This window comes from Artemia sp. Qi Xiang Cuo, chromosome 2 (assembly GCF_049724085.1).
Source record: "Artemia sp. Qi Xiang Cuo chromosome 2, ASM4972408v1, whole genome shotgun sequence".
Classification (NCBI taxonomy): domain Eukaryota; kingdom Metazoa; phylum Arthropoda; class Branchiopoda; order Anostraca; family Artemiidae; genus Artemia; species Artemia sp. Qi Xiang Cuo.
Window position 1 is genome coordinate 2,713,976 of NC_142795.1, and position 23,439 is coordinate 2,737,414.

A 23,439-nucleotide genomic window follows, 5' to 3' on the forward strand; every position below is an offset into this window, starting at 1 on the left:
AAAGCAATGTCCCTTCCTCCGTGGAAAGCTCCTCTCCCTTAAAACCCGACCCCCTCCCCAAATACCAGAAAAACTTGCCCTGAAAACTTTTGTATACTTCCCAATAACCAATATTATATGTAAACATTGGACATAGTTCATAACTTGCAGACCGTCCCCCGGAGACTGTGGGGGTCATCATCAAAGATATAGTTATTGTATTTTTCGAACATGCTGAACAAAATGGCTATCGAAAAATTATGATCCGGTGACTTTGGGAAAAAAGTGAGCGTGGGAGGGAGTTTAGTTGCCCTCCATTCTTTTTGGTCACTGAAAAAGGGCACTAGAGCTTTTAATTTTCGTTCTGAACAAGCAAACTCATCAGTTTTCTGGTCTGCCCTAAGAAAATGTAAGGATGCCAAGGATAAAGAAAAATACAAGGATCTTTGTAATTTTATGCTAACGTTATGTGGCCGGCCAAACTTCAGCAGTTGCTGGAAGACAGTTTAAGCAACTAATTTGGCGTTCTGGAACGTTGCTGGAATCCTGGATTATACATTTTGAAATGCGCAAGAAATACTCCGATTGGTAAATAGCTAGCAAAGGAAGAAATAAGACTGACTCTCATGCTGAACATAATTTTCAAGATGAATTCTCGCTAGAAGACTAATCTTAAGCTCCCACAAGTTTTTTTTAGTGTTTACTTGTTTTTATCAGTTTTGTGCTTGTATTAAATGTTTTTTTTTTTCGTTTTCAATATATTTTATGTTGACTGGCCGCTTTGAAAGATGTTTCCAAAGCGTCTTTTGGTCAATATCCCAATTGATAAGAAAAATAACCTCTAGGTTCTGAGATTTCAAGATGGACATATTTTGGACATATTTAAGACGAAATATGGACATATTTTGGCTAAAAATGACATAATTTTGGATACTCAGGGGACATATTTATGGACCCCAAAGTTGGCAACCCTGTTCACAGTCCTTTTTTCATGTTCTCTCTGCTTATCTAACTAGTTGGTGTAAAGATAAAATGTAGCATTAGACCTAAAATTCTTGAAGATTCGAAGTAGGTCTTGGGAATTTATTCCGCGGTCATGAGCTGACGCAATAATTAATGGAGGTAGCAACAACAAATTTCACACAAGGGGGGGGGGGTCAACCCTGCCAGGTACATATCGCAAAGTTGGGGGTTTCAAAATGACTTCTGTTAAAAAGCTAATGATGAAATCTGTTTCTGCTGGCTGGTAGAGTTACGTGTTCTCTGGCTCTTGCGTTTTTTGCCAAGATGCTTCTTTTGTAAGATTAAATAAAAAAAACAAGTTTTTTTTAAACTGAAAGTAAGGAACGACGTTAAAACTTAAAACGAACAGAAATTATTCCGTATATGTTTGCGGCTGTCCCCTCCTGAACGCCTCGCTCTTTACGCTAAAGTTTTATATTGTTTAAAAAAATAAGTTGTGGTAATGTCAAACCTTAGCGAAAAGAGCGAGGCGTTGAGGAGGGGACAGCCCCATTCATATACGGAATAATTTCTGCTCGTTTTAAGTTTTAACGTCGTTCCTTACTTTCAGTTAAAAAAACTTGTTTTTTTATTTAATTTTTGAACGTTTTTGAATTAATGCAAGTTTTGATCTTGGCTCTCCGTACATGGATAATTAAAAGCAAAATTTGCATATTAATTTACTTTTATTTGGTTAAATGTCTTTCTCGAAACTTGTTTAATTTTATTTACGAACTTTTTTATTAGTAATAAATATACGTAACTTACTAATTAACTTACATAACGAACTTCTATATTCATTTATATTTAATACGTATATTAGAGGGTTCGCCCCCTAGTCAATACCTTGCTCTTTAAGCTAAAGTTCGAAATTTTGCTCCAATTCTTTAAAAATGACCGCTTAATCACAAAGGCCGTTAATTAGAATAAATAGCTCTTATGAAAGTACTAAAAAATCTTTGGCTTAAAGAGCAAGGTATTGACTAGGCGGTGAACCCAATCATATATGTAATATTTTCTGTTCGTTTTAAGTTTCGATGTTGCAGTTTTTAATATATTTAATTTCTGATCATTTTTTAAATAATGCTGGGAAATCCGGCTTCCTTTTCATAGCAATGTACCTTCCCCCATGAAAACTTCCTTCGTGGAAAGATCCTCCCACATAACCCCCACCCCACTCCCACTACCAGAAAAAATCCCCCCTGATAACGTCTGTGTACTTTCCAATAAACAATACTATATGTTAACATTGGGTAAAGTTCATAACTTTCAGCCCTCCCCCCGGGAACTTCGGGGATTAAGTCATCCTAAAAGACATACTTATAATATTTTCAAACATGCTGAACAAAATGGCTGTCTAAAAATTTTGATCGGGTGACTTTGGGAAAAAAATGAGCATGGGAGGGGGCCTAGTTGCCCTCAATTTTTTTGGTCACTTAAAAAGGGCACTAGAACTTTTAATTCCCATTCCAATGAGCCCTCCCACGATATTCTAAGACCACTGGGTCGGTACGATCACCCTGGGGAAAAAAACAAGAAAAAAAACAAATAAACACGCATCCGTGATCTTTCTTCTGGGAAAAAAAGCAAAATTCCACATTTTTGTAGATAGGAGCTTGAAACCTCTATAGTAGGGTTCTCTGGTACGCTGAATATGATGGTGTGATTTTCATTAAGGTTCTATAGCTTTTAGGGGGCTTTCCTCCTTTTTTCGAAAATCAGCCAAATTTTCTCAGGCGCGTAACTTTTGATGGGTTTAGAAGGATTAAACTTGTGTACATCTTTTATCCCCAGACTAGATAGGCAACACAGCAACAACTCAAAATCCGCAGTGTCGAAGGCTTTTTCGAAGTCGACAAAGATCGTTAAAGGAATAAAACCTTTTCTAGAGCTCCATTGACTACATCCAGAAGATGGTGAACAACATGGCTAGTAGAATGTTTACTGCGGAATCCGAATTGGTTGTCACACAATATTCCTAGTTTATCCCAATATTCATAAAGTCTCCTGTGAATTATCTTTTCATAGATTTGAGAAAAAACAGGCAATAACGAAATCGGTCGCTAAATCAATAGTTCTTGTTTGTTGCCTACTTTATACAATGGTATTACCTTTGCCAGTTTAAGACCACTAGGGAATTCACAGGTCTGGAGTGATAGATTTATCAAACGAAGTAGACAAGGTAATATATAAACTAGGATAGCATTTAAAGCTCTAAGATTAAGTCCATCTATTCCAGCCAAGTTGGACTTCAGTCCTTTCACTGTGTTCTCGATCTCCTTTGCTGTGCACTTCTCGAACGAAAAAATGCGTCCTTCGCCTCGATTATCAATAAAGGACTTTTCCAGATGTCTTCCAGACTTTTTAGCTACTTTTTCCTTAATACTTTCGCCTATGTTCGTGAAATATTTTCCCAATTCATCTGCCATTTCCTGTTTATCAGTGTTTTCACTTCCATTCACCAACAGACTCTTTAGTCCATCATTATTATTAGTCTTCCCTTTTAAAACCTCATTTATTAGTCGCCAGGTTCCTTTTGCATCACCACTTTTACCATCAAAAGCAGAAGCATAATATGCTTTTTTTCACTGCGACGCTTATAGTTAACTTTGTTTCTCACTCGCTTAAATTCTTCAAATAAACACACATTCTCCGGGCTCTGTAAATGTTTTTCAAAAAGCTGGTTTCGCATTTCCATCATTTGATGCAATTCTGTGGTCACCCATGGCTTTCTTGGCTCATTTTTCTTTTTCCTCATTTTCTTGAGAGGACAAGACACCTCATATACCGGTAAGAGAATATTCATAAACCTGTCGAACGCTGTAGTTGCATTTTCCTCTTTGCTAACTTCTAACTTGCTCTTTCAGCTTTCTCATGTTATTATTTCTCATATCTCTATAAACTCTCTTACTTAGGTTTTTAGCCGAAGTTTTAATACTATTTATCATACAAACAATCGGGAGGATGAAAACGTCAGATGTGTGAAAACGTCACATAAGAACTTTGGCGCAATAGCGACGATATACAAAGCACGCACAGGGTTGCCAACTGAAGACGTTTTAAGCCAAAAGGACAAACTCCCATACGCCGAAACACAATGACATAAAAGGGCAAAGAGTGACACACCTTAGAAATTTGGAACATAAAAGGACAAAAAAGGGACACATTTTTTAAATTTACGACATAAAATGAAATATATCCCAACTCGATATATATTTTGGTAAAAAACAAATATCACTTTTCACCAAAGTAGTGCTTTTTCTCGTTTTTTTGCATATATATGTATGTGTTTTTTAACATCCAGGTTTTGCCAGAGATGTCGTACCTAAAGGGTTTTCTCCAAAGTAAGAGATTTATATGTTTATATGAGCTTTGTGCTTTCACACCAAGTAATTTTGTATGACAATTTCGACCTGATGTTTATCGTTTTCATTACATGTGATGTTAACTGGCCGCTTTGAAAGGGGTTTACATAGTATGTTTCGGCCAATGATACAACTCGTAAAAAAATAACCTCTTGTTTTTGAGATTTCAAGAGGATCACATTTAACTAAAAATGACACATTTTTGGATGCTCAGGGGACACATTGATGGCCCAAAAAGTTGGCAGCCCTGAGAATGCATCCCCTTTGCTTCATCGTGTCAAACGCCGTATGAAAGACCAATTCCAAGAGAGTCTGCCATTTACTTCAGCTAAAACAAATTAAATTAGACTTGCATATCTCGTGACTGACAAAAAAATCTTATCTTGTTCAGATGTAGCCCGATGACAAACGTTACTGATAAGCTTCGTTGGACGTAACGATGCAACTTTGTGTACCGTATGGAACAAAGCAATTTTTAACTGAAATTATCATCAGTATTGCCTAAGTTTCACTTGTGAACAGCTGGTTCTGAAAAATACAAACCTGTAAGTTTTGTAATTATATATCTGAATATGACTGAAGTGTCATGAATTTCCAAAGGCTAAAATTATTATAAGCTATTTATTTATTACTGATATTTTTTGTTTCATTGTGCAGTTGGGGCTGTTGAGATAGAAACTATAAAATTCTGAAAACATTCTAAAAAATCCTAAAATACTAATTAAATCATTCCTAAAAGAGATTTACTTGCATTTACCCCTACTGTGCAAATATTTAGCCCAAATTAAAGTAGTTCCAATGCATTTTCAATTTCTTGATTTCGTCAACTTTGCTTCAATGTACGTGTATGAGTTGAAACAAAGATTGACGCATGGCAAAATCAACTGGAAATTTATAATTTGGGCTAGGGGGGGGGGGGGGAGTAAAGTAAAGTTAAGTACTCTTAGGAATGAAATAATTAAGTATTTTAGGATTTTTGAAAGTATTTTTCATGATTGTACAGTGTTTCCTTCTTGACAGCCCCAACTGTACACTGATGCTCTTTCTTCTTTTTTTTTATCACAATAGTCTCCAATTTGAGGTTATTTTGAGTTATTTCTTATAAAAAAAAATAAATTAAGAAAAATCTTTAAGAGTCTCAATGTTTTTGGGTACTGTAGCTCTTTCATAGGTATTTTTTGGAGCCCTTGAGTTCTGCAGAAGGTGCCTTAGGGTTCCAGGAGAAACGGCGAGGGTAACACTTGTACCTGGTTTCTTCTGAACTAAATATATTTACAGGACAGTATTACCATTAAATTTCCCATTCAACACTGATTCAAAATACAATAATTGCTACCACGATAATTACATCCCATGAAGTACCTACCTCCACTCCTTCTCCCTCTAAAGGGTCCTGAAATTCGTTTTGTTTTAATATTGCTCCTTACTTTCGGTTGAAAAAAACTTATTTTTTCGATTTAATTCAGGAAGGAATTAGTCTTATACCCTTGTATTTCAAATGACATATTAATTACCGTGTGGTGTCAATTCGCGGAAATGTAGGGGGAGGGGGGGGGGGCGAAACGCACGTTTAAAATCAAAGTAGGTGGCAAGTACGTTGTTTTTTTTTTCTAATTTTTTCAGGGGAGGACGAATTTTTAGCTGGAGAGACTTTGCACGGAGTGAATTTTCCATGGAGAGGGAATTTTCTAGGGGGGAACTTTTCAGGGGAAATTGTATACTGGGGTAATTTGATAGAATTCCTATACAAAATTTCTTGATATGTCTTGCTTTCTCTTGCTGATTCAATTTTACGCGTGGAGGTGTTAAGGGTAAATTTTCACAAGGATTGAATTGTCCTGAAGAAATTTCCGTGGGGAGGGGAATTTTTTCGTGGAGGTGGAGGTGAAGCCGGATTTCCTAATGTTATTTAAAAAACGATCAGAAATCATAGGCAGCGCAATCGCGCTGCCTAAGTAAAAATGATGGTGGCACAATATATTTTTTTTTTTGGGGGGGGGGGTAGACCAGGGCACTTCGTATCGAAGGAGTTATCGTAGCAACTTTGAAAAGGGCTCTTTCGATTGGAAATTGGAGTGGCTAGAGCTCTTTTCAATAGTCGAAAGTGATTGGAAGGCAACTGACACCCCTTCCACGCCCACCATTTCCATAAAACACATCAAATAAAAACTTTGAGATATCCATTTTGTTCAACGTAGTTGATTTCCAGATAAAAATCACGTTTTTGAGGAGGACACTCCCCCACAACCCTCAGGGCAAGGGTTGTAACTTAGACCCTGGAGGCATATAAGGTTTTTATAGAAAACGGTGTCGTAGAAACGTCAGAAAGGGCTCATTCCATTGGAAATTGAAATGGCTAGTGACCTTTTTAATAGTCAAAAGTAATTTGAGGGCAACTAACCCCCCTGTCACGCCCACCATTTCTCCAAACACTTCCAATCAAAAGTTTGAGATATTCATTTTGTTTTACTTAGTTAAAATTTCTGGAAATTAGGTCTTTTAGGATGACAACCCCCTCAGAGCCCTCAGGGTAAGGGTTGTAATTTATACCCTGGGGGCATAGGATAACTCATTGAGGATGACACTCCCCCCCCCCGAGCCCTCAGGGCTAAGGTTGTAAGCTATGTCCTGGGGGCATATAAGGTTTTTTTTTATAGTAAATACTGTCGTAGAAACTTCAAAAAAGGCTCATTCAGTTGAAAATTGAAAGGGCTACTGTCCTTTTTAATAGGCAAGTCAAAACTGATTGGAGGGCAACTAACCCCCCTCTCACGCCCACCATTTCCCCAAAAATATCCAATCAAAATTTTGAGACAGCCATTTTGTTCAACGTAGTTGAAAATTCTGAAAATTATGTCTTTGAGGATGACACTCCCCCCACAGCCCTCAGTGCAAGGGTTGTAAGTTATGCCCTGGGGGCATATAAGGTCTTATAGAAAGCGTTATCGTAGAAAATTCAAAAAAGGCTCATTCGATTGTAAATCGAAGGCAGTAGTGCGCTATTTAAAAGTCAAAAGTGATTGGAGGCCAACTAATACCCCTTTCACGCCAACCGTTTCCTCAAACACATCCAATCAAAATTTTAAAATAGACATTTTCTTCAACGTAGTTGAAAGTTCGGGAAATTAGGTCTTCGCCAGCGTTGTCGTATAAACTTCAAAAAGGAATCATTCAATTGAGAATTGAGAGGGCTTGTGCCCTTATTAATAGTCAAAACCGATCGGAGGGCGAATGCCCCCCATACCCATCATTTCCCCAAATACTTCCGATCAACATTTTGATATAGCAATTTTGTTGAACGTAGTTGAAGAGTCCGGAAATTATGTTTTTGAGTATGACAACCCCCAACAGCCCTCAGGGCTAAGGTCGTAAGTAATGGCCTTGGGGGTATATAATGTCATATAGAAAGTGTTGTCGTCAAAACTTCAAAAAGGGCTCTTTCGATTGGAAATTGAGAGGGTTATTGCCCTTTTTAATGGTCGAAAGTAATCAGAGAAAGAATCCTCCCCTCCAATGCCAAGCACTTCCCCAAACAGTTCCGATCAACATTTTGATATGGACACTTTGTTCAACGTAGTTGAAAGGTCTGGAAATTATGTCTTTGAGGATGACAACCCACCCCAATAGCCTTCATGACAAGGGTCGTAAGTTATGCCCTTGGGGGATATAAAGTTCTCATAGATATTTTCGTCATAGAAACGTACAACAGATCTCATTCGATTGGAAATTGAGAGGACTAGTGCCTTTTTTATTGGTCGAAAGCAATCAGAGGGCAAATGCCTCCCTCCACGCCTATCATTTCTCCAAACAATCCCAATCAAAATTTTGATATAGCCATTTTGTTTAGCTTATCAGAAAGGTCTGGAAATTATGTCTTTGAGGATAACAAATCCCCCCAGCCCTCAGGGCAAGGGTTGTAAGTTGTGCCCTGGGGACAAATAGGTTTTTTATAGAAAGTGTGGTCGTATAAACTTCAAAGGGACCTAATTACCATGTGATTGGTAATTAGGCACTCTAGTGCTCTTTTTAAGAGTCAAAGTGATCAGAGGGCAGCTACCCTCTCACCCCTACACACACGTCATATTGTCCCGAAATGCGTCTAATAGAAGTTTTGAGATAGCCATTCTATTCAAAATAGCCTAAAAACCATATAACAAGCCTTTTGGGGTTGAAACAAACCCCAGAGTTTTGGGGCAAGGGTTGTAAGTTATACCCAGGGGGTATTAAAGGTTTTTATGGAAGGAATGGTTGTTTAACTTCAGAAGACATATAAAACGATCAGAAATTAATCAAAAAACATTTTTCCACAAAATAAGTTTTTCAAAAAAAGTAAAGAACTCCATTAAACCAAAATTGAACAAAAATAGAATCAAACAATCTACCAAGCGTACAACTACCGCAAATCAGTATCAATAGATAAATGAAGCCCAAAACAAACAGAAATTAACATAAGTCAATTTCAAAACGAGCAGAAATTAATCTGAGTAGGGTTCTAAATCCTATGCTTTCTAAAAGCCAGAATATAGTTTGTACTTTACTGAAAAAAATATTCTTTTAAATGTTTTCACTTATAACTTTAAGAAAACAAAAAGTAATCAAGATTTTGGAGAAATAAATATCAGCATATGTATATTAAACTGACAATGCATATTTTTTTCAGTAAATTCATTTGAATTTTATTCAGTAGAGTACAAATTGTATTCTGGCTTTTAGAAATTATAGGGTTTAGAACCCTTCTCAGATTAATTTCTGCTCGTTTTGAGTTTGACAAATTTTAATTTCTGTTTTTTTTGGGTTTCATTTATTCATTGATACTGATCTGTGGTAGTTGTATGCTTGGTAGATTGTTTGTTTCCGTTTTTGTTCATTTTTCGTTTAATGGAGTTCTTTACTTTTTTTTGAAAAAACTTATTTTGTGCAAAAAGCTCTTTGATTAATTAAATGAAAAAAACAAGTTTTTCAACTGAAAGTAAGGAGCAATATTTAAACTTAAAACGAATAGAAACTATTACGTATACGAGGGGGGTCGCCCCCTTCTCAAAACCTCACTCTTTACGCTAAAGTTTAAATTTTTTCCTAATTCTTTAAAAATAACTCCGGAAATACAAGGATCGTTTAATTAGAACAATAAGTAACTTTTTTTAAAAATACCGAAAATTTTTAGCCTGAAGAGTGAGCTGTAGAGGAGGGGGGAGCCCCCCTCGTATACGCAATAATTTCTGTTCATTTTAAGTTTTAACATTGCTCCTTACTTTCAGTCCAAAAAACTCAACCGATGCCGCTGTAATTACAAAGACTTTCCATGGTACACCTGCTCCCCCGAACGAAAATAGTTGCTATGAGGCGCCCGTAAGCTGATTTATAGGGGGGGCTTACCTGCTCTTATCGGGACTTCCAATGCTGTATAATAGAAATCACAAAACACAAATATCATAGGCAGCGCAATAGCGCTGCCTAAGTAAAGAGCGATGTGGGCACAATGTACTATTTATTTATTTGTTGTTTTTTTTACCAGGGCACTTCTAATAGAAACAAATGTCGTAGAAACTTCAAAAAGAGCTCAATCGATTGATAGTTGAAAGGGCTAGTGCCCTTTTTCATATTCAAAAGCGAGAGGGCAACTAGCCCCCTCACGCCAACCCTTTCTACAAACACATCCAAACCAAATTTTGAGATAAACATTTTGTTCAGTGTAGTTTAAAGGTTTGGAAATTATGACTTTGAGGATGACAAGACCCCCCCCCCAACCCTCTGGGCAAGGGTTGTGAGTTATGCCATGGGGGTATATGCCAAGGCTTTCATAAAAAGGGTGGTCGTATAAACCTCGGAGGGGGCTCATTGGATTGGTAATCAAAAGTTCTAGTGGCCTTTTTAACAGTCAAAAGTAATTGGAGGTCAACCAGCCCCTCCCTCCTATTCCAATAATTTCTCCAAACACATCTAATCACAATTTTTAGACAGAGATTTTGTTCAGCGCAGTTGAAAGGTCCAGAAATAATGTCTTTGAAAATGAAATCCCCCCCATTGACCTCAGGGCAAGGGCTGTAAGTTACGTCCTGTGGGCATATAAGGTTTTTATAGAAAGAGTGGTTGTATAAACTTCGGAGAGGGGTCAGTGGATTGGTAATCAGAAGTTATAGTGCTCTTTTTAAGAGTCAAAGTGATCAGAGGGCAGATATCCCTCCCCACACATGTTGTATTATCCCAAAATGCATCTGATAGAAATTTTAAGATGGTCATCTGTTGTCTCAGAATCTTCGAAAAGTGCTCATTAGGTTGGAAGTTGAAAGGGCTAGTGCCCTCTTTAATAATAAAAAGTGATTGGAAGGCACCCCCCCCCATTTCCCCAAACACTTCCAATCAAAATTTTGAGAATGCTATTTTATTTGACGTAGTTTAAAAGTTTAGAAGTTTTGAGGAAGAACCCCTCCCCCCAGAGCCCTCAGGGCAAGGTTTGTAAGATATGCCCGAAGGGAATATAAGGTTTTTATGGAAAGCGTGGTCGTATAAACTTCGAAGGGGGTTCATTGGATTGGAAATCGGAAGTTTAAGTGCCCTTTTAAGAGTCAAATTTATCGGAGGGCAACTATAACCCTCCAACGTCATATTTTCCCCAAATAAATCCAATAGAAATTTTGAGACAGCTATTTAGTCGAAAAATGGTCCAAGGATCACACAGCAATGCCTTTGGGGTTGATACAACCCCCCAGAGTCTGGGAGTTAGGGTGGTAAGTTTTATCCCCGGGGCATGTAATGTTTTTATAGAAGGGGTGGTCTTGGGAACTTTAGAGGAGGCTCATTTGATTGGAAATGTATAGTTCTAGTTCCATTTTAAGATTCAAATGTCGTGGAGGGAAAATAGCCCTCTTCCCTGGCATCCTATTTTGCCCAAACACATTCAATCTGAACTGGAAGACAGCCATTTTGTCCAAAGAGCATGTAACAATGTCTTCAGTAATCACATATAAGGAATATTTAGGTGGACGTTGACCTAAATCAAAACAAACTATGAGCATGTGGACTTTCAAAAAGGTGACAAAGCAATATCTCCAGAATAACTTGTATTATTAAGTTAAACCTTAAGAGTAAGTTGCGCGGGATTTTGAATTAGTCAGAAGGCACTATGTGTATACTTTTAATTCTACTACTACTGCTACTACTACTACTAATAACTCACCTTAGCACCATGCCATCTGAGGCCAATACAGCTACGCAAGATCCACCTCCACCCCAATCTATTCAAATCCTCCCCCTTTACACCCGCCAACTAAGTTCCCATTTCCTTTAAATCTTTCTTTATGACGTCCTGCTCACCCCAGACGGGGACAACCTGCTTTCCGTTTAGCCCTAGACGGTTGGCCAAAAAGAACAATCTTCGGCAATCTGTCATCCTTCATCCACACAACGTGCCCTAGCCACCTCAACCTTTCTTTCATTATAGCCCTAGAGAGCGGTATTGAACCACATTTTTCGTATAGCCTATTGTTTGAAATACGGTCAGTCAGCCAGGTACCCAGCAAATCTTCATCCGCTTTTCGGAGCGTCCATGATTCAGAGCCATATTTGACCACTGTCATTACTGTAGCTTCTAATATTCTAAACTTGGTTTGCAGACTTATCTTCCTATTCTTCCAGACTTTTTTTAACTGTGAAAAAACACCCTGAGCTTTGGCTATTTTATTTTTAAAATCTTCACTGCTCCCACCATCTTTACTAATAATACTACCAAGGTAAGTGAAGCTGCCCACATGATCAATCTTTTCATTACCCAACGTCACCTTTTCATCTTCACTTATTCCTAGTCTTAGTGACTTAGTCTTCCTAACATTAATTTTCAAACCAATTCTAGAACACTGAACTCGCAAAACCTCTAAAACTTCATTCATTTTGCTCAAACTTTCATCTAGGATGCTTAAATCATCAGCATAATCCAAGTCCAGGAGACTTTTTCCTCCCCATTTTATTCCGTGGTCTCCCATTGCCTTTCCTGTGCTCCTTAAAACAAAGTCCATCAAAATAATCCATATAAAGGGGGATAAAACACAACCCTGCTTAACTCCTGATTTAATACAAAACCAGCTGCTAACCTCATTTCCTACCTTAACCGCAGCAGTGTTATTCTCGTACATAGCACTAATCACTTTTAATACTACCACTACAGTTACTGTAACTAATGACGCTAAGAGTATTAAGGTGAAATTTCTAGGTGAAACTAAGGTGAAGCGTTTTGGGGGAGTTTCAATTAAACGAAAAATCTGTACGCATGCGGGTTTTCAAAAGGGCATATAAGCAATATGGCAGGCAGCACCACTCTATAATAGCTAGAAATATCATTGAAATATTTAAATGAGCTAATTCGAAACAAAATTAAAAGTTCTAGCGTCCCTTTTAAGAGTAAAAAAGAGATTGGAGGACAATCAGCCCGACTCGCAAGGCGATTCATTTTCCAAACACATCCAGTCAAAATTTTGAGGCAACAATTTTGTTCAGCATACTAGAATGATTTAGTAACTAGCTTTAGCAAGTATGTCTATGTCTTATTGGGCATGTCATCCCTCACCCCCTAATCATGCAATTGGCCCATTATGCTATAAAATTAATTGCTTTTTAAAAACTAAATCAAACCGCATTGTGTTTACGCTTGCCAATATAACCCTTCAGCAATATATCGAGAACGACTGGGGGTATTACGTTGCAGGTTTCGGGCTACTACTATTACTACTTCTCATACAATTCAAATAAATAAATAGAGTGTAAGTGTATCCAGGTTGTCAAAGAGCATAGATAGAAACTTTTGGGAATGATATTAAGTTTTATTTTTCAGGCCAACTTGAGAAGGTATTTCATAACGAGCAAAAATTAATGGTAGTTCTCGGTTATATAATAAACACTCGAAAAGTGAAGTTTGGTTAATGCTAATGAAATTAAACCTAACCTAGGTGCCTTTTTTACCCCTCAACCACAAAAAAACCTATTCACAAACATTGTTCACGGAGTGAGAAACCCCTGTTTGTCTAGCGAGCCAAAGGAATTGTCTTGTTAAAGAAGTTGCTTGACTAGTTTTTGTCTTATGAGCGCGTCACAAATTCTCGAGTGCTTGTTATATAAACGATAAGTACCAAATTAACATTAGTAGGGCTGATAACCCCCGTCCCCCATGCCATCTAAAGACCAGAACATAATTTGATCTTTAATGAAAACAAAATACGTTTGAAATGTTTTCACGTTTTTTACTTAAATCAATACAAAAGTTAACACTTTAAGGAATAAATATCAGTATATGTAAACTTACAATCCACGGTCATTTTGTTTTTTCAATAAAGCCAAAGTTGTGTTCTGGTCTTGAGGAGGCATAAGGGTTATCAGCCCTACTCATGTTAATTTTTGCTCGTTTTGAGTTTGACTCGCCTATCTATTGTAATTTCTGTTCGTTTTGAGTTTAATTTATTTACTTCTAGTGAAATGGGTAGTTTTACGCTTTGAAGATTATTTGACTTTATTTCTGCCAATTTTTGACTTAATGGAGCTCTTTACTTTTCTTTGAAAAACTTGTTTTGTCGAAAAAGTTTTTTTTTAATTAATACAAAAATAAGGCAGCGTCATTCAGCCAGGGGGGCTGGAGCCCCCCCTTATTGGCGCCCATGGCTATGGACATAGACCCAGATTACTTTTATAAAATAAATTTGGAATGTCATAGCATTTTCAAACTAAATAACCTATTGCCACAATCAGAAATGGAGAATTTACCTTTCCTTCTCAGTTACGTCATTATTCTGCTCCAAATACTTGGCATCAGTCAGTCTACCGTCAACTACCGCTATAGTTACTACAACAGAAAATGTGGAAAAGAAAAACTGTTACTGAATCCAACTATTTAAAGAGCTGTGAGGAATATTTAGAAAAAGTACCGGAAGTTAGTCGTGATAAACTGGTGAGCTTTGTCATTCTACATAATTGGCGGATTGATTTGCCCCTTGTTAATACACCTACGTACTTGACATTTTGTATGAGGAGGGTCAACTCAATTTTTGGGTACTTCTATGTTAAACGCACTCTTTTATATAGTGCTAGTTTGGTTAATGCTAAATAAATAAAATAGGATGAATATATAATAGTTTAGAAACTAATTTGGGTAAATTTCTACCAAATCATATTATTCACTTACGCATAAAGTGAATATACCATTCGATGCCTTTTTTTATGCTGATTACGAATATGGTAATCATTTCTATGAATTTCAGCCCCCCTATATATGCCAATTCAGGGTATATATTTCTACAACCTAACTTAACCCTGAATTGGCATATATAGAGGAGGGCTGAAATTCATTTCCGATAGAAATGATTATTATATTCGTAATCAGCACAAAAAAAGGCATCGAATGGTGTGTTCACTTTATTCCTAACTCAATAATATGATTTGGTAGAAATTTACCCAAATTTGGGCTATATATTCGCACATAAGGGGAGGGGGGGAGTGGGGGGTAAAGCAGAGCATATATTAAATATGTAACCTGTCCTAGGTACCTTTTTCGGTCAATATCTACCAAATCATATTATTGAGTTAGGACTAAATTGAATACACCATTCGACGCCTTTTTTTATGCTGATTACGAATATAATAAGCATTTCTATCGGAAATGATCTATCGGAATTCCAGCCCCCCCCCCCTATATAGGCTATACCTAACCTAACCAAACCCTGAAGTGGCATATATAGGGGGGGGGGGGCTGAAATTCATTTCCGATAGAAATGCTTATTATATTCGTAATCAGCATAAAAAAAGGAATTGAATGGTGTATTCACTTTAGTCCTAACTCAATAATATGATTTGTGACAAAGATTTAAACTGTAGTAAAAATAGGTACCTAGGTCAGGTTAGGTTACGTATTTATATATGCTATGTTTACCCCCACCCCCCCCAATGTGCAACTCTATAGCCCAAATTTGTTTCTGAACTATTATATATTCATCTTATTTTGTTTGATTTTATTAGCATTAACGAAACTTCATTTATCGCGTGTTTACTGAATTCTTAACAAGTACCAGTATTTACTTATATAATTCCTAGCGCGGACTACAAAACTCCCCCTCCTAATCGAGAAATATATAGTGCTAATTATATATATATATATATATTCGTTGAATTTTCAATAGCACAGCGTGACTGGTTTCTTCCCGGTCACGCTATTGAAAATACAATGAGTATATTTATAATTTGGGCTATATATTTGTCCATCGGGGGAGGGGGAGTATAGTTGTCCGCATTAGCAATTACATAAATAAGCATTTTATGTTTTAAAGTAGTATCCAGAATTTTACAGTTTTCTTATGGAGAGGGGAACCACTAAATGTTTGCCCTTATATTTCATGGCAAAAGGGCCGGAAATAAGTAAAGCCAGGCATGTAACATAGTACATTTTTCCGGGGGGGGGTAGGGCATAAAAGAATAATTGTATTTGATAGTTTGAATTAAAAATGCCCACAAATCCAAGGAATTTAAGATTTCGTGGGACCGTAGCCCCGACTCTCCCACAATTTACGTCCCTGTTTAAAGCACATGATAAATCTAAATTTGAAGAGCCTTAATTTGATCGGGTTAATCAAATTAGGATATTATTTTGAAAATTTGAACATGAAAGGGTGCATACCATGTCAATGACTTATATAATTAGGCCTGATGGCGATAAAAGACTTTGTGGCGTCGTTTGTGGTAAATTGTAACTTCAGACCATCATGGAGCTGAAATTACAAAATAACTTGTTATGCTGTAATAATATTATGTGTATTTCAAAACCCAAATAATAACAAACAAGTTTATAAACAATAACAAGCAAGGCCATGTAATAACAAACAAGTTAATTTTATGATTACCAGAAAAAATACGCTTTTTGGGAATAGCACAGTTTATATAATTATACAGTAAGTTTACCGCGGATGATTTCTGGCTCTTAATTCTCGGTGCGAACAAAAAGCTCCTCCCACTTATTTCTGCGCTTATTGTCCACTTATTGGTTGAGCCGGCCAAGTGGTTTTGTCAGTACTTGTTCCGTAGGTGATTAGGCTTTGTCTACCCGTGAAAAGATCTAATGCCGCTTATGTTTATACGTTCTCTGGAGCACTCGCATCTCGGTCCGGATAATTTTATAATGGGTGAGATAGGGAAAGATCATACTGGATAATTATATAAACTGTGGGGAATAGTTAGTGCTAAACAAAAAGTAGGAATTCTCAAATGAGATAAGAAATAAAACTGGGTAGGTTCATTGGCTAGAACCAAAACAACAAAGAATGTGGAATTGAGTTAAAGAAATCGGGCTTTTCAAGGCTCACTTTAAATAGACTATTTCAGCTCAATCAGTGAACCGTTATGATATGAATCGTTGGCGGAAAGGGGACAAAAACTTAGGTATCACATAAAAACTTCCGATTTTGCCAAGAAACGCAGCTGTATGAACCAAGGGTGTATCCATATAGGGGGGGGGGTGGTAGCGGGTTTCGAACCCAAGGTCGTAGCCAGGGGAAGGTAAGGGGTTTGAACCTCCACTAGTAATGTTTGTCTGACTCGTAAAAACGTAATAAAAATACATATAAACATGTTTTTGATACGTTTTTTTAAGTTCTTTGTTGTAACTTCCCCAGGCCCCCGAGAAAATACTCCTCCCTTTCGAACAAAAATCCTGGATATGGTACTGTTGAAACCCCTCGATTTTTTTTCCGAATCATAAATAGTACCAAAAATACACTTCTTTTATGCACTTTGTACAGTGTTGCTGTACCCCCCCCCCCCAACAAAAATACTGAATACCGCCTCGGTGTAGACAATTGGGGGGGGTCAAAATGTATTTCTCAAAATCTAGGGAAGGAATTTTTTTTATTTTATCCGTGAAATTATAAAAAAAGTGGAGTTTTATACGAGAATACCAAAAAAGGTATTTTTGAACATCCAGGAAGGGGCAACAAATTTAAGGGAACAATTGCCACTCCATTGGTGCCCCTGCCTAGGATTGAATTATGTTAGATGTCCTAAGAACACCTGCAAAATGTATACAGCGCCATATGTCTCTTTCATATTTTCTTTTTTTTTATCATAGTTTACAGTTCCTGACGAGCTTTGACGGCACACTTTGTGCGTCACCAAATAACATAATTGGTCAACGAGCCCACTTTTTTTTACCAGTGACTGAATACACTGTCTGAAGGATTAGGCTCAGAAAATTGATCCCAATAGGACCTTTTACAGAAGCTTGAGATTCAATGGTGTCAATTTGGGGGGATGGTAGGAGCCTTTTCCCCCCTATGTTTTGTCCCACCTCTTAGATTTTGAAGAATGCCTTTTTTGAGGGAATTTCATTTTATTTGTTTTTGTATTTTTGTATTGTTTGTTTTTATTTGTTTTTTGTTTTTTGTTTTATTTGTTTTTGTATTGAAAAATGGATTTTGGTTGGTATTTTCATTGAAAAAATCAGAAAAGCAACAAATTTGACTGCATAGATGCTGAGAAATACACTCCCCCCTCCTACATTTCTTTGAATTGACGCCACTGCTGAGGTTTCATGGAACACAGGTTAAGAATTCTGAACAGTCGTACAACTTTTGAGCGTCAGTGTATTATCAAGGCAGTTTTACTGATGTCCTGACTCTGATTAAAAAACATGAATTTGTAAATTTTGAGTTAATATTAACATAATATTTCTGATCTAATGATTTTTTTAAATGATTTTTTTTAGGGGAGGGAAGAGGTTGCTAATATGTATTTTTGGAATTGTAATTGCACAGTGTGTCCAATTTGCATGCATAAACTCATTATAACATCTTAAATTTTATTTAGATTTTTTATTATTCAAATAATTTTGGAGACCACACTGCCTTTCCATGACGATAAATAAAAGTTCAAATAGGGATAAAATACTTTTAAATGACGTGATAACAGTGATAGAAAAAAAAAATACCAGATATTTCGTCATCCGTCATCATTAGTAAAATTACTGATGACGATGTTTTACTACTGATGACGGTCACTGCATATGTGACCGAAATATCTAGTATTTTTGTGAATTTCTATCACTGTTATCATCATTACTGTATGTTAAAAGGATTTTATCCCTATTTGAACTATTATTTGTCGTTATTATTTAAAAAGTGACAGCTTCTGAATTACTGATAGCATCGTAGTTTACACACTGTTCTGACCTGTTTTGACCCTGTTCCGACGTATCGGAACGACGAAATCCTTCCTTCGGATTGAAATAAAAACTGTTAATTAGAAATAAGTTTAAAAAAATGCTAAAAATAACAAAGTTTACAAACTTATTATTTATCCGCGGGCTATGTCTAAGGATAAGGGGGCTATATTAGTACTGTGTGTCAAACACATACACAAAAACTTATTTAGAGGTAAAGGGGGCACTTAACGTGAAAAAATGCAGTTACATGTGAATTGCGTGAACATTTTGATTATACCAGTGGAGATATTTTTAAAAGTCATGTTAAAGGTGGGTATGGGTGTCTAATTTTAGTTAATTTCAAAACATATTTTCCATTCGTTCATCATCAAAATTTGGCAAAATGATGCAGAACCCAATACCGCCATATTGTTATTCACATCTGATTCAGGAAGTTGGCTACAATAACAGTACCGTCTGAATTCGTAATCAGTTACCGGACACGGAAAAGGAAACAATTTATGACCCGCAATTGTGTGTAGAAAAGTTCTAGCTCTCTGTGTATGACGCATGCCCAGTTGGACTACTCGCAACACAGGAGATGGCATAATGTCATGTCATCCCCATACATCATTAATCATTGATGCCTGAAGATTGGTTCAAATGGTGGACTACGTCAATGCGATCGTTTTAACCTGCTTTTCGAAATTTTTAGAGAGTTGATTCATTCGGTGGCCGGCGTTCCCTCCCCACCGCTGAAAATACCCCCTCAACAAATACTCCGCTCCTCACGGCTGGTTGGTCTCCAATCACTTTGACTTATAAAAGAAGGGACTAGAACTGTCAATTTCTGATCTAATGAGCAGAGCATCCTCCAAAGTTTTTGCGACCATGAGGTGGGGGTCTGGAAGAAGAGGGGCGGTCCCCATCCTATACGGAATAAATTCTGCTCATTTTGGGGTTTAATGTTACTCTTTCCTAACCTTAAAACAATCAGAGAACCCCCATTGTAGATGTTTAAGTATCTTTTTAAGTTTTGTAATATTTGTCCATTGCTAGCAGGTAGTATTTGTTATTGGGAAACATATGGACATTTTTCGCGGAAGAGTTTTCTACAGGGGATTTTCAATGGAGAGAAAATTTTTGGGTATAAATTCCTTTCAGCGGGGATGTATTTTCGACGGGGGTGGGTAAACGCCTCGAATAGCTTCATTCATTAGCTAGGAGATACATATATAATTCAATTCGCCATTCAACATTCATCCCAATTGCAGTAATCGCTACTATTGCAATGTAATAACCTCCTTTCTAACGCCTGAACACGGCCCTAGGCTAAATGCGAAGTTTACTATTTTTTTTAATTGAACTAACTTTTGATGAGAAATTTTCATAGCAGCAAAAGGACTCCTGGGCTGTATCCAGGCATAAGGGAGGACGTTACCAGACGTCCTCATTATGAAAAACATGTCCTCCTCTTAGAGGATTTGTCCTCCTTTATGTGTTTGACGAGTATAAAATATACAACCATGATTCCCCAACAGAGCACTAAATAATAGTAAAATGCACAGTTTGGAAGTTTTCATGGGAGAAGGGACATTGCTATGATTCAGCCTCTAAGGCCTCATATTGCACGCTTCATCCTATTTTCACACTAAGTTAATACCTAAACAAACACTGGTTCGTAACCTTTCTTCTGGCAAAAAAAAGCGAATTCCACTTTTATAGATAGGAGCTTGAAACCTCTACAGTAGGGTTCTCTGAAATGCTGAATCTAATTGTGTAGTTTTTATTAGGATCCCTGGGCTTTTAGGGGGTATTTTCCTCCTTTTCAAAATTAGGCAAATTTTTTCAGGCTGTAGCTTTTAATGTCTAACATCAAACTTGATGAATTTTATTTATTTGGAATCAGTATAAGAAGTCAATTCTTTTAATGCATTGAATATTATCAAAATTCCGTTTTTTAGGGTTTTGGTTATTATTAGGCCGAGTTGCTGCTTCCTTACAGTTCGTTACAAAGGACTGTTTGGAAAGAAAAGCTACTATTACAATCCAAATTGCAAATAAAGTCCCGAAATCGGATAATTTAAGAAATTCGATTTTCGCACGTTATTTAAATATTTGAAAAGGTGGAAATTTATAATCCATTTTTTGGAAATTCAGGAAAATTATTTTGAATACTTTCATTTTTATAGTTCAGCCACATCTCCTTCCCTGTCCCTACAAAAAACTAGATTTCGAATATACTTTTGCACTTGCAAAGAAAATAAAATAAAATATTAAAGATAAATATAAAAAATGTAAGAGGCTAGACGTAGAATTTCCTATAAGAAAATATATTCAAGATCAACACAAAACTTTATACATGTTGTAAGCTTTTGAATTTTTCCTACAATCTGAAAATCTAGAACCCCTTACCCTCGATTGAAATAAGGTTGTTAATTTTGCAATGACAATCTGACTGTTGGATTGTGATTCGAAATCAAAATCCACGTTCAGATTGTGATTAGAAATCAATTTTGACGATCGGACTCTCAATTTGATAATCAAGCTTGTCAGTCCAAAAGGTCTTATGTTTATGCATTGTTACGTCAAAGCTCATCAAGGATATTAGTCTTTGAGTCTTAGAACATTTTAGGCTGAATATACTAGCCAGTTATTCTAAGTTTAGAAAACTTTTTAAGGCCAAGGTAGAAGTAGCAGATAGTCATTTATAAAGCTGTTTCTAAAAAGCATTCTTGGAATCAAAGGGTTTACTAGAAGGGTGATTTTTTTCACAAATTCGTTGATTTACCATTGACAGGTACGTATTGTCTGGAAGTTCAAAATATAAGGGTATTTTCAAAATAGTGAATGCAAATTACAAATGTGGATATTTGGAGGGAACACGCCTATTTGCTCATTCCGTGGTTGGTAGGTGTATGACCATAGCAACTTTATTTATAGGCTATTAATTCTATAAATATGGTTCCTTCATGCTATTAAATAAAAAAATACAAGTTTTTTTTCAACAGAAAGTAAAGAGCAACATAAAAACTTAAACCGAACATAAATCATTACGTATATGAGGGGATTGCCCCATCCTTAGTACCTCTCTCTTTACGCTAAAATTTGAGTTTTTCTTCCAGTTATTGAAGAATGACTCCTGAAACACAAGGGCCGTTTAATTAGAAAAAGACACTTTTTTAAAAGTTCTAAAAAAAAATTGATTTAAAAAAACTTGTTTTTCTTTATTTAATTTTTTTTTTTAAATAATGCTGGACAATCCGAATCCCCTTCCATGGAAAATGACAATGGGCAATGTTTACAGCTCCCTTCCCTTGGGGTTCATCCTCAAAGTCAAGTCATCCTCAAAGACAGTTAATAGGTCTTTCGACTATGCTGAACAAAATGGCTATCTCAAAATTTTAACTGGGTGACTTTGGGAGAAAAAGGGCGTGGGAGGGGGTCTAGCTGCCCTCCAATATTTTTGATCAATTAAAACGGGCACTAAAACTTTTGATTTCCGACCAAATGAGCCCTCTTCCGATCTTCTAGGATCACTAGTTTGATACGATCGTCCCTGGAAAAAAATTATACGCATCCGTGATCTTTCTTCTGACAAAAAAAATGCAACATTTCACATTTTTGCGCATAAGAGCTTGAAACCTCTACAGTACAGTTTTCTGATATGCTGATTCTGATGATGGAATTTTTATTAAGATTATTTGATGTTTTGGGGACGTTTCCCCATTTTTCAAAAACAGGGCAAATTTTCTCAGGCTCGTTACTTTTGATGGGTAGCATCAAACTTGATGAATTGTATATATTTTGAATGAGCATCAAAATTTGACTCTTTTGATGTACCTATTATTATTAAGACTCTGTTTCTTAGAGTTTTGGCTACTATTGGGCCGCATCGCTCCTTATTTACAGTTCGTTGCCACGAGATTTTTGAAACAGTAGAAAAATGTCTTTAAAAAATGGATTGTTTCCAAGATCGCAAGGTAGACTACTCAACCCCTCAAACACGTCAGCATGATTATATATGGGCAGCAGTAGCGGGAATTCCAAAAAAGGTTGGGGGGGACAATTGATCTCTTGCCCTCCCTCCAGCTGGCCCCACTGATGAGTAAATCATATAGGCATATGCATTGATCTTTACCTGGCGGATTTTTACGTTGTAATTCACGTGAAGAATCTTATAAATATTGAGTTTTCGATGGGCTGGACCATAATGCCTGAACCCTGTGTCTGTGCTGTCAGGAGTTGTATTTTTTTCTATCGGGGATTTATTTTTTATGCTTGGATTCTCTTGGTTATTATCAGAATAAGCTTATCTGCTGTTTCGCACAGTAAAGTGCCTGCGGATCAACGGATGGTTGACCATCTGTTGCTCTTTAACGGAAATGTCCTATAGGAACAAACGCCAAACAATTTTGAAAAGAAAAGTAAAAATGCGGACATTGACTTGTATCTTTGTTGGGTTCGTGTTTGATGATTTTTATTTTTTTTTCAGGTGTTATTGCAGGGGAATCTGTAAGATTTAACTAATTGTGAGAGCGTATTACAATGCTATCAATTTGTGTAGGTTTTTTTTTTTTTTTTTTTTTTTTAAGAGCTGCTGGCTCAGTTTATGAAATTAAAAATTAAAGTTTCAATTTTTTTACGGTAAGGTATCAATTGCTATATTGTTGTGATTTTGAGTTATAATAATTGTTCAAAATGTGAAGGCTGAAAAAAAAATGTTCTGGTGTGCATAGATCATATACGTAAAAATTACCAGTTAATTGAATTATATTTGGATTGAGGGGCGTGTCACTGTCTACCACAAGTACAAATTGGAGGGTGCTTAGACTGCGAATTTGCCAACCATGCAATATTTTGTTGAATGAATTGGGTAATTTTCTTTTTGGCTGTCACGAACTTGTGAATTTAAGGGGAAATTTGTAT

The 23,439-nt window shown here is 36.6% G+C and overlaps 1 protein-coding gene across 2 annotated transcripts in view; it reads left to right on the forward strand.

The window, feature by feature from the left end:
- The first annotated feature begins 4,754 nt into the window (after positions 1 to 4,754).
- The window catches only part of jar (Myosin heavy chain 95F jaguar), a 165,268-nt gene continuing 146,583 nt past the window's right edge, over positions 4,755 to 23,439 (forward strand). Inside the window, exon 1 of one of the 2 annotated variants that reach the window (XM_089098663.1) lies at positions 4,755 to 4,891. Coding sequence is in view for 1 of the 2 variants with exons in the window: in XM_089098655.1 (XP_088954781.1) it covers positions 14,185 to 14,277 (93 nt within the window). In the remaining variant the exon portion in view is untranslated. Of the gene's footprint in view, positions 4,892 to 14,141; positions 14,278 to 23,439 lie in introns of those variants that run through there. The other variant, XM_089098655.1, reaches the window with a different exon arrangement.